General features: G+C 52.1%; 1 protein-coding gene across 3 annotated transcripts in view; it reads left to right on the forward strand.

Annotated features, from left to right (window-relative positions):
- Positions 1-4,664: 4,664 nt before the first annotated feature.
- Positions 4,665-14,538, forward strand: part of KIZ (kizuna centrosomal protein) — a 29,295-nt gene continuing 19,421 nt past the window's right edge. The window contains exons 1-7 of one of the 3 annotated variants that reach the window (XM_064650917.1): positions 4,665-5,013; positions 5,487-5,565; positions 8,055-8,117; positions 8,690-8,846; positions 10,763-10,855; positions 12,845-12,928; positions 14,096-14,429. In XM_064650917.1, the coding sequence (XP_064506987.1) occupies positions 4,704-5,013; positions 5,487-5,565; positions 8,055-8,117; positions 8,690-8,846; positions 10,763-10,855; positions 12,845-12,928; positions 14,096-14,429 (1,120 nt within the window). In that variant the 5' untranslated portion in view covers positions 4,665-4,703. Of the gene's footprint in view, positions 5,014-5,486; positions 5,566-7,471; positions 7,494-8,054; positions 8,118-8,689; positions 8,847-10,762; positions 10,856-12,844; positions 12,929-14,095; positions 14,430-14,538 lie in introns of all 3 variants that reach the window. The other 2 variants (XM_064650918.1, XM_064650919.1) reach the window with 2 other exon arrangements.

Genomic DNA, 14,538 nt, shown 5'->3' on the forward strand with positions numbered 1-14,538 from the left:
GGCGGGAATAGCATGGCTGTGAAGGTGCCATCCTTCAAAAAGAGGATCCTGGCAAAAACGTGGCTTAATGCAGGGCAGTGCGTGGCCAAGGCGAGGTAGGGTGTTGTGTGCCAGGAACGGGTGTGGGTGCAGAGTGTCCCCTTCCCCTCACTGCAGCCCCACGAAGGCGCAGCCGCGTCCCTCGGGCACGGAGCTGGCAGCGGCACACTCGGGCACGGTTTGAGCCTCCAGAGGGATATTCTCCATCCCAGATCTCTAAGGAAGGGGTTAACTCGTGGTGCCTGTGGCAGGCTCTGCCTTGTGCCAGGCTGTGGCACCTCAAGCTGCAGCTGAGAGGGACCCTGTTCCTCCTGCCATGGGACCCCAACGGGCACTCGTGGCGTTGAGCTTGGCCCTGGATTAGTGAGCCATTTCTCCTGCTCTCTGCTTGGTTACTGCAGGCCTGAAAGAGGCATTCTGTAACGAGCCAAAATAGTCTTTCTTGCACAGAAATACAGCCAAACTGATTCAGCTTGAGCAACAGAAGTTGGAGGAGTGGTGGCACACAGTGCTCTGGGGTGTGAGGCACAGATGCTTTCAGATAAGATGGGAATTGAGACCTTTGTCTGTGACGGGTTTGGTTCAAATTCAGCCTCTGGGCTCACACCTCAGTTCAGTTTAGTTCTCAGCTTAGTTCTCGTTTCTCCAGGAATGGGGAAGTGCAACATAGTCAATCTCCTCTTTCCTCTTCAGACACAGCAGACGCTTAAACTAGGACAGGGTAACTCCTCACATCTGCTTGGACACAGGAGTGACTGAATTACTGAGGAAGCAGAGAGACCTGAAATCTCCTTGACATCCTCTCTGGATGCTTGGCCTTGGAACGGCCTCACTCGGGCAATACCTGCTCCCTTCTGCTCGTGGAGCCTCCTGTGCCACGCAGGAGACTGGAAAAGCACTTGGAAATGGCTGAAGAGGAGGGATGCTTCCTGGCAAATGGTCTCTAAACCAGATCCTTTCCTGTGCTGTGGCTTTCCTGGGGCTCACGAACAACACGGAGCCGTAAACAATGATATGTGCTCGTATCTCAATCCTCCAGGATTAATTCAAAATCCATGCACAATGACGTGCCTGAAGGCTTTTCAATTATGTCACTAGGCTTTGGCTAGGGCCCTGACATTTTTAATAAACATTATATAGCTTTAAGTGCTGCAGTCTCCAGGTTTTTGTTTAATCAGCCGTTGGGTTCTGCATTCCAGGTTCCTGCTGGAGGAACTCGTGTCGCCCGCCCCGTCACAGCAGATCCCACCCGCTGCAGCGGACACTGCGTGTGCTGTCGGTGCATCAGAAAGGAGGGATAACAGCTTTCAAGGGACTGTAACATTTAATAAAAGCATCTTATTACATTTAAACGTATTAAAATGTAAACATTGCATTCAACACGTTAATTACTGTTTCCAGGCATGGCCACTGAGAGCTGGATCCTCTCAACTGCTCTGCTGAGATTGGTCTCTGCTGTCACTGCTCTCTGATTACTGGTGTGTTATTAGTGCTCTGCATTTGGGCCTTGAGGCATTAACAAAAAGGATTTCTAAGGGCATTATGTAAATTTTGTGTATGTTTTGACAAAGCTACCAGGGCCTGTGCTATGGGTCTAATTGAGAAAAAGAAAAGCAGATGTATTCAGCTGTGCCGTGACTTTCTGGGTCCAAGGGGCTTCCCCTCCCTTCCCTGGCTCTCGAGCAGAGGCTGGGGCAGACTGTGCAGATGCACTGCTCAGGAAACTCAGCAAATCCCACGCCGGGGACCCCTGGTAGATGAGAGGCCGAGGGAGAGACAGGGGGATGATGTGGCACCTGGGGAGGAAAAGCCTGGAGGAGATAAGCAGGGCAGGAAAAGCTCTGGCAGGGACCTTTCCTTCTCTCTCTCCCATCCCTTTTTTCCCCCTGCAGGTGAGCACCCTGTGGTGCTCAGCTCCGTGAGGTGAATCCCGCACCTTTCGGGATACGGCTACACCCCGAGGAGAGCAGGATGCTGAAGGACACGTGGCTGCCTCCCTAAATTAAACAGAGTGTGAAGCTGTTAAGATTAGTGCACATCAATCCCTGCGCTTGAATCAAGAGATGCTTTGGTTTGGCAGCTACTGGGGACAAAAACCACCATTTCATTCAAAGTGTATTTAATGCGACAGAAGGAGGCAGATTCCTTTGACAGTTTTACAGCTCTTATCAGATTACATCAAAATTAAATTAAAACAATCTAAAAGAAGTGTGAAGTACTGCAGGGAGAACACAAACAAAACACTCCTCTTTGTAGGCTTTCAGGGACAGGGACCACGTTCCTTATCGGGGAAGGGAGGAATAAGATTATTCTTGAGTCAATTATGAGCCTGTCTGTGGGATCAGCGGCCACAGTGAGCACTGAGACATGAACAGAGTGGGAGATACAGCCAGGGAACCAGGCTAAGGCTCCTTATTTCCTTAATTTTTGTTAAATAAACAGCAGGGGTTGAGTTGTTCTTTCCTGACAACACCCTCCAGCCTCTCACAGCGAAAAAACCTCCCAGGTTTGGGACAGCCCAGGAGACAAACAACCCCAATGGGTCAGGGATCAGCCCTTTTCCACCAAAACCTGGAATCACCGTTCGGGGATAAGGTTTTCAGTGTGTTGATACAACCTGTGTTCAGCATTTTAGACGGCTCTGGAAGCGCCTGGAGGTTTTGTACTACTTTAGGTATTATTTTAGCAAGCACAAATATTTTCAAAAGCAGTTGAGTCTCCCAGAACCAAACCTGGTGTGTGGCTGGGACAGGCTGAAGGAAGTCAGAGTCCTTCCTGGCTTTGAAAAATAACAGAACTGTGGCGTGGGGCAGTGTTTTCTTGTGCAGCCTCTGACAGTTTCAGCCCCAACACACAGCGACACATTAAAACCCGTGTCAGTCCCACAGAGCACATTTCATGGCTGATACTCTGAAATAATAAATAAAAATGAAATAATAATAATAATAATAAAAAAATAAACAGTAAGTTTTTTGTGTCTCCCCTTTGTGTCAAAGGGGAGAGTGTTTGTTTTGATGTAGATAATCAGCAATGAGAAGCCTTCTGGAGGGGGAAAAAGCAATTTTAACTATGAGGCAACCATGAAAACCTTTTTATTCATATTTTATCTGCCCCTGGGACTAAGGAAGAACCTCGTGCTGGACCAAGGCTCCAGGGAATTCGTAGCCCTACAAGTGGCTCTCTCAGAGGGCAGAGATGTCGTGTCCACGGCTGAGATGCCAGAGCTCCATGTATTTGTAAAGGAAAGGACAAGCTGTGGAGGGCTGTGGTTGTAAGGTCGGGATCTGGGGGGAAAATGCCCAGCGTTGGAAATTCAGGCAAGCTCAGGGCCAGATTTCACCTGTGGGCTCTTGTGAAGGTGTGAGATCTCCCCAAAACACATCTTGGCTTTCAGTAAACAAAGGACTGAGTGAACAGTGCGTCCTTTATGATGGGAATTCAATACTAAAAGGCTCCCAGATCTGCAAATCCATTGCCTGGTGATCCCTGGAGTAGGAAAGCTCTGACCTGAGTCCAAGCCTTCCACATCTTGCTGAGCCTGTTATTTATGCAGATACACAGAGGCTGAGCCAGGCTAATCTGAGGGCTGCTGAGTCCTGCTCCCTGCATTCCACACAGCTCTTTACTCTGAATTTAAGTCTGGTGGAGCTGAGTTGGTAGCTGAGGGTGTTGGAAAACTCAAGGAGTGCTGCTGGATAAGCAAAACCCGGCCGAGGAACCCCCAGGTCCAGCCCATGCCCTCAGGCAGTGCCTGCAGCTCCAGCTGATGCTTTCGTGGGGCTGTTGTTGGCCAGAAGTTCTAACGAAGGATAATTATGATGATGATCTCGCACTAATTGTACACTGATTGCTGTTCTAATTACGCTTAAGTATTTCATTGCTCTCCGCAATTTCGTCTATTGATGTAGCATTTCTCCCTAATTTCAATTACTCCCGCGGTATTCAGACTTTATTGGGGCACTGGAATTCAAGCGCTAATTTGGCAACTTCCTTTCAAAGGGATTGAAGTTTTTATCTGGAAATGAAAGATGAGGTTTTTGTTTTCATTCCCAGCTGGAGATGAGAACACGGGGGGGTTTGTCGGGGCTGGAGGTGTGTCTGTGGCTTCTCCCACATGGATTTTGGTGGGGTGACATCACCAGAGGGACACGATGGCACTCCAGAGGATGAGGAATCAGGGTTTTTTCAGCACACAATAAACTCATGGAAATCAGCTGCTAGAGGAGGGCCGTGTTACTCTAACTGTTGACCAGCTCCCGGTTATTTTTGGAATTGGCGCTTTGCAAAGTCCCTATTTCCCCATTTTCCAGGGACACAGATCCCTGCCTCGCCCCAGGTCTCCTCCAGTACCAGGCCGGAGGCTTGTTTGGGCCCCACAGCCCCGCGAACACGTGAGGTGGCAGGTGATCCTGACACCGGGATGTGACACCGGGATGTGACACCGGGATGTGACACCGGGATCAGACAGAGCTGGAACGGGCACTGTACATCCCGACAGTCCCCGAACCTGCGCCGGCTCCCCTGCTCCAGCCACACTCTCTGACCTGTTCGAAACCACCCAGGCCTTCCAAAAATGCCATGAAAGCTTTAAAAACGCCATGAAAGCTTTAAAAACGCCATAAAGGCTTAAACACGCCCCAAGGGGCTTTAAAGCGCCCGTCTCCATGGCAACCGCGGGGGCGGCACTTCCGGCGTCCCGCGCGGGGCACGGCGGGAGCGGCACGTGGGCACCGGCGGAAACGGGCCGGGAGCAGCGGGAACACCGGGGACAGCGGGAATACCGGCCAGCACCGGCACCCTGGAGCGCTGGGGCCGCCGGCGGGACCGCCAGCCCCGGCTCCCGGCACCACCGGGCACCGCCCGCGCTGGCACCACCGGCCATCCCCGGGACCGACCCACCGGCACCGCCGGGCACCGGGACCCGCGGGACCCGCGGGACCCCCGGGACCCCCGGCTCCGCAGCCTCCGCGACAGGTGAGCGGCCCCGCGCGGGTTCGAACGTTGCGTTTCCAGCGCAGGTGAATCCGCGAAGGAGAATCCAGCGCCCCGGCTGCGCCGCGTCCCGTCCCGTCCCGTCCCGGGGGAGGGGGTGCCGGGGGGACCCGGGGCGCCCGCAGGGCGCGGCCGAGGCTCCGCTGGCGTTCGCAGGCGCTCTGGTTCACTTCGGCAAACAACGCCGATAAACGCCCTCCCGGTGCCGAGCGGGCCCGGGCAGAGGTTCTCCTGCCGTGCCTCTCTCGTCTCGGAGCACCTGGGCGGTGTTTCGGGGCGCCGCAGGGGCTGCGGGCTCAGGGAAAGGCGCCTGTCCGTGGGGATGGGGGCTCAGAGCCCCTCGCAGCTCCGCGGTGCTCCGGCAGTGCCCGGTGGCTGCTCCGGTCGCAGCGTGCTCTGCCCGGGGGAACCCCTCGGCATCGCTCCTGGCTTACAGGTAGTGTTCTGTCTCGCAGGAGGCTGGTGCTGGGGCTCAGACATCGGCATTGCTGTTATTTCTGACACCGCCCGGGCCCTGAGGATCCGAACTTGCAGGTGGCTCGTGTTTCTACAGGGCTGCTGTGCATCGCTTCCCTAATAATCCTGTTGTGGTTGGACTGTCCTGAGACTCGGGCAAAACCCGTAACTGGACCTTAGATTACACTGCAGACACTGTTTGCTGTGTTACAGTTCCTAGTGCTGGCACTTTGTCTGCTCTGAACACAAGTGCTGCATGCTCAGGGCACTGTGCAGGGGGGTGGGATCCCTGTGCTGTGCAGAATCATGAAGGATTAGTTCTGAAGAGCCTGAGGTGACGAGGGAATTGGGGCAGGAGTTTCTCTCCCGCGTTCATGGCACCCCCGACCCTGTTGGGGTTGCTCAGCACTTACTCTGCTGATTACTCAGCACTTACTCCTGGGCAGCTGCAGTGAGGAGGGCAGGGTTTGAGTGGTGTGGGCATGGAGTAAATGAATTATGCAGTGAAGTGCAGCACTTAACTCCCTGAGTAACTTGGTAATTAGAGTAACTGGGCAATTAGCTCAGCTGTGGCAGCCCGGCGGGTAAGCACAGAGTGGGAACCGTGTGGGGCTGTTCCATTCAGGAATACCTGCTGGTGTCAGCTGTGTGAGGAAGAAGCTGCCAGACAGGCCCCCTCCCACCCTGCTGGGGCTGGCTGAGGCTCCCGGCTGGCAAGGTGGGTGAGCTCTGTGCCCACCGTGCTCATTTGGTGTCAGACTGGTGCAGGAAAACCAGCTGTGACAGTGACATTTCCCACCTGCACGGGCAGGTCATGGTGCCTATGGGTTGGGCAGCTTTCCATGGACTTATCTCACCAGTGGCTGGAGTGCTGCTGCTCCCACACTGTGGATATGCAGCTGGAGCACAGCTGGGACCTCAAAAACCACTGGGGCACCTCAGTCCTGCTGGTTTAAGTGGGAGGTGAGGGGTCAAAGTTGCTGCAGAACAATGCCTGAATGGCATTGTTAGGTTAGAGAGGGCTTGTGGCTGGCCAGGGAATTGAATTCTGCTCCCAAATCCCAAACTGACACTCTCTCTGTAGACTGAAGATTCAGGGTTGTTTGAAAATGAGCTGCCTGAATCCTTACAGAGCTGTGCCAGTGCCACGCTGGGCACTTGGAGGGACCCTCTGATGCCTGGAGGGGGCTTGTACGGCTGCATCTGCCCTCCAGGAGCCCTTCCTGGAGGATTCCTGTGCTGCCTAAATGGCTGCTGCAGACAGGAGTGGGATGCTGAAAAAGCTGGCTGGCAGGAGGGAACAGGCATTAGGGAGCTGAGGAACGTGCTGTGCCAGCTGTGGGATGGGAGGGTGGGAAGCAGGATGGGAGCCAGTGGCTGTTCTCACCCCTCGGCCTCCCCATTCATCAGAGTATCTGTGTTCTCCACTGAGGCAGCAAAATGATTTCAGGAAGTGTAAAAACAAGCTGTTGAGGTCTGTGTTTGCCTGGCTGTCCGTGGTGAAAGAGGAAATTGCAGGGATGAGATCCCAGGTGGAGTATGGCTCTTAAACTGTGTACATGACATGAAACCCTAATCACCTTCCAGGATCAGGTGGGTAAAATGGATGCCTTGATGTCTCATGTGGAGCAGCAGGAAGGGGTTTTCCTGCCTTTCCTCTGCACAGGGAGGCTGGGAGGAGGTGTGTTTGTGTGTAGGGAGAGCCCAAATCTGTGCCCAGATGTATGGAGATGTGATCTCCTGCGTGTGCCCCATCGTTCCCACACCCTTTCTGCCTGTTCACAACTGGTTGCTATTTTTTAAGAACTTGGGTTTTGGCTTTGCTCGTGGCAGGGTTTGTAATGGGATCTGCTGGAAGTCTCTGCCTTAGCTCTTATGTGAAGAAGGTTATTTTATGTTTTTTTGTTTGTGGGATGGTTGCTCCTCCTCAGGTGCAATTTGCAACTATTAAACAACAGCAGCTTTGCTCTGGTCCCAAAACCAGCTTCCCTTTGGAATGGCTTTAGGTGAGGTGTTTGTGTTTCAGCATGTGACTGTCCCCACAGCCTGTGCCCTGATTTGAAGTCCAATAAAATACTTGGCTGGCTCGTGGGGTCTGTGATCCAGTGAAGAGCTGGCCAGATTTGGAAGTGTTTTAAGGTGTTGACCTGTCCCTGTGAGAGGTTCTGGGGTGTTGTCCTGGGAACAAGTCCAGCCAAGTATTTCCTGCATGGAAAGGGGTCTGCTGTGGGATTGTGTGGGGGAGAAAAGGAGGGGTGAGCTCAAGAACTGCCTTCCCTGTGGCTGGGCAGGGTCTCTGGCTGTTTGGTGGGTCCTGTGTGCACGTTCAGGCCTCTTTTCCCTTTACAGCAACCCCGTTCCAGTGAGGAACAAAGAGGGAAGTGAAAGCTTTGAGGTGCCTGCTTTGTGCTGAGCTGGGCTGGCAGATCAGTGTGTGACTCCCGGCAGAGCTGAGCTCTCTGCTCACCAGGGGCTGTGCTCTGCAAAACGCTTCACTTCTGGCATTCGGGACACTTTAAACAGTGAAATATTTTTATCTTACTCTGTGTTTGTTTGTTTCCTTGCAGTGAAGCCAAAAGGCTGGAATTAGAAAGGCAGCTGATGGAACACACAATGGCTGATCCGTACCTGTAAGCCTGTTTAAAAGCTCCTTGGATGTTATTTTATTTTAAGAAGGTGTCCCTGGCTCCCATTTCCCCGTGTTGGCAGGAAGGCTGTGTGGCTGCCCTGGAACCAGATAAGGGAATGGGCCTGGGTGAAAGGGACTGTGGTTTGTAGGTGGGTGAGAACTGGTTCTGATGGATTTTTCAGTGCCTGTTTTGGTGGCACTGTGGATTTAGGCAGCTGTGAGACCTCAGGCTCAGTGTGGCTGCTCATGTGACTCCTGGAACACGTTCCTCTGTGGGCAGCTTTCATTTGGATTCAGTGCGATATGAGAACATAACCCGTGTAAAACACACATACAAGAGGTTTTTTTAATGCATTTACCCTTTTGAACACCAAAGCCCCTGTGTGAATCTGCAGGGAAGTGGCACATATGTATATGTATATATATATATGCAGGAGAATGTGTGTTTTTGGAGCCCTGGGGGCAACTCCCCTGTCAGTGCTGTCCGTGCTGTCCGTGTGACGAAAAGCGGCTGCAACAGGTGCCTTTGTTTTATTGTCACGCTTTCTGAGTGCAGCCCCTCTTTCCCTGTAGGATGCAGGAGAAGCCCCTGGAGCTGCAGAAGCACCTGGCAGCAGTGTCCGAGCGGCAGCAGTCGGCGCTGCGGCGGAACCAGTCCTACCGGCGGGAATTCCGCCGGCTGCAGGAGCACATGGACACCACAGGTTTGGAGATGATCCGCAAGATGGAAGTAACTTTCTGTCAGACCTGCTGCATTCACTGGTGTTTGCTGTTGTTGTACTAGCAGGGAGATTTCTGCACGTCCTGGTGCTCGGGGCGAGCTGGCTCCGGATCCCTGGTTCGGGTTATAGAGCGGGGGGCATCTGAAGCACCTCGGGTTGAACAGACTGCTAAAAATAAAGTCAAGCCCTGGGGACTTTTTAAAAATATTTATTATGTTGTCTTGCTATTCCCCAGCAAACAATCTGGGATGTTGCAAAGTGATATCGTATGGTGGTGACTTCAGATTTTTGAAAACCAAGCTGTGATTTGTGCTCCTGCCACTAACGTACAGAGCTGGGGTTTTGGGGAAGCACAGTCTGGGAGGGGAGTGAGCAGTGGCATCCTTCAGAAACATTTGGCTGTGTTTATTCCTCACACAGCTGTCACCTGGGTAGTGCCTGTTTGGATGTTTTCCTGGCTGCAGTGAACCCAGAGCTCAGACTGTCTGTGGAGAGGGTGTGGTTCCCCTCACTCTGATTTTTAGTTGTTTGAAGCAGAGCAGGAGGAGTGTGCCATGGTCCCAGCTTTCCCCTGCTGTTTTCCAGGATTTGTTTTTTTTCTCAGCAGCCCCAGTGCACACCAGTTTGACCAGAGGCAGGTTGTGGTGGTTCTGACACCCTGGTGTGAGTCCCAGTCGTGCCAGGGGTCGATCTGCACGTGGGGTTTTTGTTCAGTCCTTCCATTTTGATGTTTCCGTGCCATCCATTTTATCTTTGCCAAGTTACAGTTATTTGTCTGAGCTGCTGAACAAATGACATCTCCTCCATGCTAGTTATGAAAAGCAGAAGAGTTATGGAGCATGTAATCATTTAATCTATCGTGGGAGTACACAGACAGAAATTATTACTGTTTTCTCTTCTTTTTTTTTCCGTAGAGAATGCCCTTTAGGAGTGCTTTATCACAACTCTGGGCACATTTATTATGTGGCTGTAGCTCACAAAACTTCTTTTGTTTCTGAAAGATGCACTTTTGTTCCCCGTGTTTGTCTGCAGTTTGGTCAGTAATTTTTAGGAGTACAAATAAATTCACTTAAGCTTTCAGGAAAATTCAGGAGTTACATTTGAGCTTCTTCTGAGCATCCCTAATTGTCACGTGGTGAGGTTTTGTTTGTTAAAATTCCATGTTTCCAGTTTCCCGAGCAGCCTCTTACCTGGGAACTGAACACCACTGGAGCAAAGGGCAGAGCCGGGGAAGTTAATTGTGTTAAGGATTTGTTTTCATGCCTGTCACCTGCTGCAGAATCGGTGCTGAAGTGCTTTCAAGGCCGCCCTGACACGTTTGTTGGGTTTGCAGTTAGGAGCAGACAGGATTAATTGCGGGTGCTGCCCGTGCTGTGCCCAGCCCTGCTCGTTACCGCTGCTCCATTAAACCCTGCAGTGGGCAGAGCCAGGCCTGGGGCAGCAAACACGGGGCCTGTCCTGCTGGGCTGCTCCCTGGGACACCTGCCCTGCATTCTCCCTCTAGGGGCTCAGCCAGTTGTGGGGTGGTGTGTGACAAAGACGTCCCAGAGCTGGTTTCACCCCACAGCAGCCGAGTGGCTGTCTGGGGACAGCAGCAGTGACTCAGTGTCACAGGTGATGGCTGGGATGCCATAAATTGGAGTCAACAAGTTACTGCTGTTCCGTGGGATCCTAAATTGCAAATGAATAAATGTGTGTGAAAGCCCTGCAGCAGACTGTGCACAGCCCACGCTGCTTGGCCGGGGGAGCAGAGAAACGAGGAGAAAATGGGATCTCTGGCTTTTTAAATGTAGTCTGAGTGAAAAAGGCTGCGAGGGCTTTACATTTAAAGGTGCACAGGTTGCAAAGTAATATCTGTTGGGTTGTATGTGGGGGGGGTGGATTTTGGCCTCCAGTTTTGTGTGACGGATTTGTTCCCATTTAGGCGTGGTATGGAAGGGAAATTAAAAGCCTGTTATCCCTTCAAGAGGGCAGCTTGTCAGCAGGAGGTGACAAGGAGGAAGGATCCAGCGAGCAGGTAATGGGGGGGAATGGGCTTTTTTCCAGGGCTGTGCAGCCTTTCCGTGGGGATTTCAGTCCTGGCGTGTGCAGTGTGAAATGGTGTTCAGCGCCTGAGTGAAGGAGAATCACCTGGGTAAAAAGGGCAATTATTTCAACCAAAGAGCTGGAATTAAAAAAAAAAAAACCAACCCTGACTGTTTATGCACGTCTTGTTGGGTTTTCTAATTCCTGTGCTGGATAGTGTGAAGATGGTGGTGGCCAAGGGGGAGTGTTCCTAACGAGGGGTACTTGCGGAAATGCAGCGGCGGGTCCGTGCGGTGTGCTTATAATTTCGTGTGTTTTGACCTTTCCTCAGAAGAAGCAGAAGGAGATTGCATATCTAAGGAACGGACAAAAAAGACTGACAAGGAATACTTAAAATATCTGCTGCCATATATCTGCAGTAATGCAGGCTCCTAATCCCTCCTCCTATCTCCATATAAATGATACAGTTCAAGACCAGAGCCGCTTCCTCCACTGAAAGCGGCAAAGCCCTTTTAGATGAAATGTCTAAAAAACCATCTGGTAATAACTGGGAGCGTGCTGGCAAGAGTAGTCACTTGTGACTGTGTGGGAGCCCCTCAGCCGGGCGGCGCCGGCACGGGCAGGACGGGAGCGTCTCTCCGTGTCTCTCCATGTCTCTCCATCCCGCGAGGAGCCGGCGGCGCCGCGTCCCTCAGGCTGCAGCATTCATTAAGGGGAGCTTACTGGGCTGAAAGCTGGGAACAGATGATAACGGGATATGATTTTCATATTTAATGCATTCCTTGGAAGAGTGTGTGTGTGCTGCAGATTGATAGAAGAATCAACTGCTACTTTGCTAAAAGACTTTCTAGTTTGCCCTATAGCTACCGATGGAATCATTCAGCCAAGAAATTAACTTTTTCCCCTTTTACCTGCTTTATGTATCTGCTAAGCAGGCTGCTGGCTGCCAGGGAATGTTATTATGCAGTTAAATGTTTGGTATTTAAGACTCTTATCAGAAAAGAAACAGAGGCCACACTATTTTGTTTTTATAGTAGGAGGAAGGTTTTTGCTTTCCTTTCTTCAGTGCATTAGCAGTCGTTAATCTGAGTTTATAGGAAGTTTTCCCCATAGATTAAAAAGTTAAAAACCTTGAATTTAGAGCATTCTTTAAACTGTAATATACAAAGCAATGAACCCGAGCAGCCTTGACCTATATAGGCCAGGCCTCCAGCAGGGTGGGAATCGCGGTTGGAACTGGGAGCTGTGGGGAAAGACGAGTTTATTTTGGAATGCTGGGTTGCTCAGTTAGAGCAGGTGGTGTGGGAGATGAGATTTCTAACCTATGGAAAAGTTGACATTGGTACTAGAACATCAAAGGCTCATGCTGTGACTTGGGATATCCAGGATATGGATCACGGAACTGGTTTCACTTACCAGCACTGGAATTCCTTCAGGCAGGTTGGGATCCAGGGACTGTGTGATGAGCCCATCAGTGGCACATCCTGGGGACTAAGGACAATCCTAGAAACGGTCTTCCAGTGATGGTCAGTATCCCAATGGCCTGAATGCCCCCAGGAATACCTGGACACCTTTGAGATGGGGGATATGCACCCTTTTGGGGTCCCAGTTTTTGTGGGAGTCCTTAAGCTCAGAAGTCCCACACTGAGGAGGTCCATCCTGGCTGGCAGAGCTCCTGAAACCTTTGTGCTATGAAGTCTGGCGTCTTCAACTTGCAGGCACTTCCTTGAAGCCTCCTGAAGATGTTGGACTCCTGCAGGCTGGCACTGCTGTGTCTGTTGGTTGTGGGCACCTCCCAGGAAAACCTTGAGCCCCCTTTCCCTGGGAAAGGGGTGTTCCCAGGTGAAGGAGTGCCTGGCAGGGACAGGCCTCTCACTGGACCTGCCCTCCAGAGCTCTCACCTGGTTGTCTGCTGCCAGGGGACACTGGGCCCTTCTGTCAGCCCTAGTGGAATGGCTTTTCTTGTCTCTGTTCTCCTCAGAACCCTCTCATGACAACCAGAGCCATGGGGTTTGTCCCTGGAGGATGGTGGGAGCCTGCCCTCCAAACCAGGCGAGGACTGAAGGTGTGTTTGTGCAGAGACTTTGTTCAGCTCCCACCTGGGGTGACCTGAAGTTCAGCCATTTGGTGCCTGTTCTGGGCAAGACACCTCCAGGTTTGCCCTGTTCTGGTGGTAAAAGCAGTGCTTGGACCAACATAATCTGTCACATTTCTGCTTTGAGAATGCCAAGGTGCTGAAGGGATGACTATTTCTCTGCAATCCAAGAGAAGCTCGTTAGGGATGTGTCTGCTGTGACTCTGCCAAGAGCTTGTGCCTGTTTGAATTCCATTTGTTTTGGAACACTGCATCCAGGAGCTGCCAAAGCCATGCAGGACTGGCAGGAGGCATTTGAAAGCACCAACTAATTAATTAGGAGGAACCTGAGAGCAGTGGTGATGGAATAAGCTGTGAACTTAATCTGAGTAGCAAACCTTTGCTTCTTCTTAAAATAACTTCATGGCTTTTTGTTCTGCTTCTTGTTACGTGGAATTTGAGCTTTTTTTAAGGAACCTTGGTCACAGACCAGACAAGATGCCTTTGTCTCCTTTCAGCTGGGCTCGGCAGCTGACTTTGTGTGGGAGGGAGAGGTCAGGCAGTGAAAGAGAGGGGAGAGGTGTGGAGGTGACTGTAAATTGTCCTGCTGGGATTTGGGGCTGGAAAGGAAGCCCTGCTCAGTGTGAACAATGGCATTACAGTGGCTAATTTTGGCTTTGCATAAACTGGTGGTGACCCTGCAGTAGTGGTGGTGGCAGTAGCCACTCCTCCTGAATTGTCCTGATTGAGTAGGTTTGCAAAGGAAAAAAGGCAAGTACTAAAACACTGGGATTTAGCAGCAGAGTGGTTGTACTCCTGGACCTGGGGTTTTTGTGCAAGTTCAACAGTTCTTGGAGGAAAGTGCCATTGGAAATGTGTCTGGTCGGTGCCCCAGGAGGGAAAGGGAATGGTGTGAGCTGAGGAGCTGCCCTTCCTCTGTGCTCTGGTCTAGCAGCCAGGCAAGAGCAGAAGGCCCTCATTTTCACACTGGGATGCATGGAATGCCTGCCAAGGGATTGTGTAATATTAATGCCGTGGCAAACACTTGATTGCTGTGGTAGTTCTCTCTCCAGAAAGCAGTATGCCATCCTCCAGAAGCTCCCCTTGCAGCAGGCTCCCCACGTGTGTCCTTCAGCCCCGTCCCACTGTGTGTTTCAGGTGCCACAGGCTGGAGGACGGGCGGGAATGGGCACTGAGGCAGCCGTGCCAAGAGAATGGTTCCATCCAGACACAGCCTTCCTGGGCTGCCCCACCCCAGCTGTCTCAGCCACAGGAGGTTTGGGAACGCAGCAGGAGCCCTGCCAGCCCCCATTCCCTGAGGGATGTGGTGCCCAGAGCCGGAGCAGCGCTGCTGGAGAGACCGAGGGGTCCCTGGAGGGAGCACACGGGGACCTGGCTGCCAGCCAGGAAGGCTCTGAGCAGCTCCTCTCCTCAGCTCCTGACCCCACACCAGCCACCCCCGAGGAGGGACAGCTGCAGGGAGGGGTTCCAGGTACGGCAGCAGGAGCAGGCAGTGAACTGCAGGGTGTGGCAGCCTCAGGGCCTGTGTTCTGCTGCAAGGTTTGAACACTGGGAACAGTCTTGGGGTGCACTCCTTTCCC

The sequence above is a fragment of the Pseudopipra pipra genome, chromosome 3, assembly GCF_036250125.1.
Source record: "Pseudopipra pipra isolate bDixPip1 chromosome 3, bDixPip1.hap1, whole genome shotgun sequence".
NCBI lineage: Eukaryota > Metazoa > Chordata > Aves > Passeriformes > Pipridae > Pseudopipra > Pseudopipra pipra.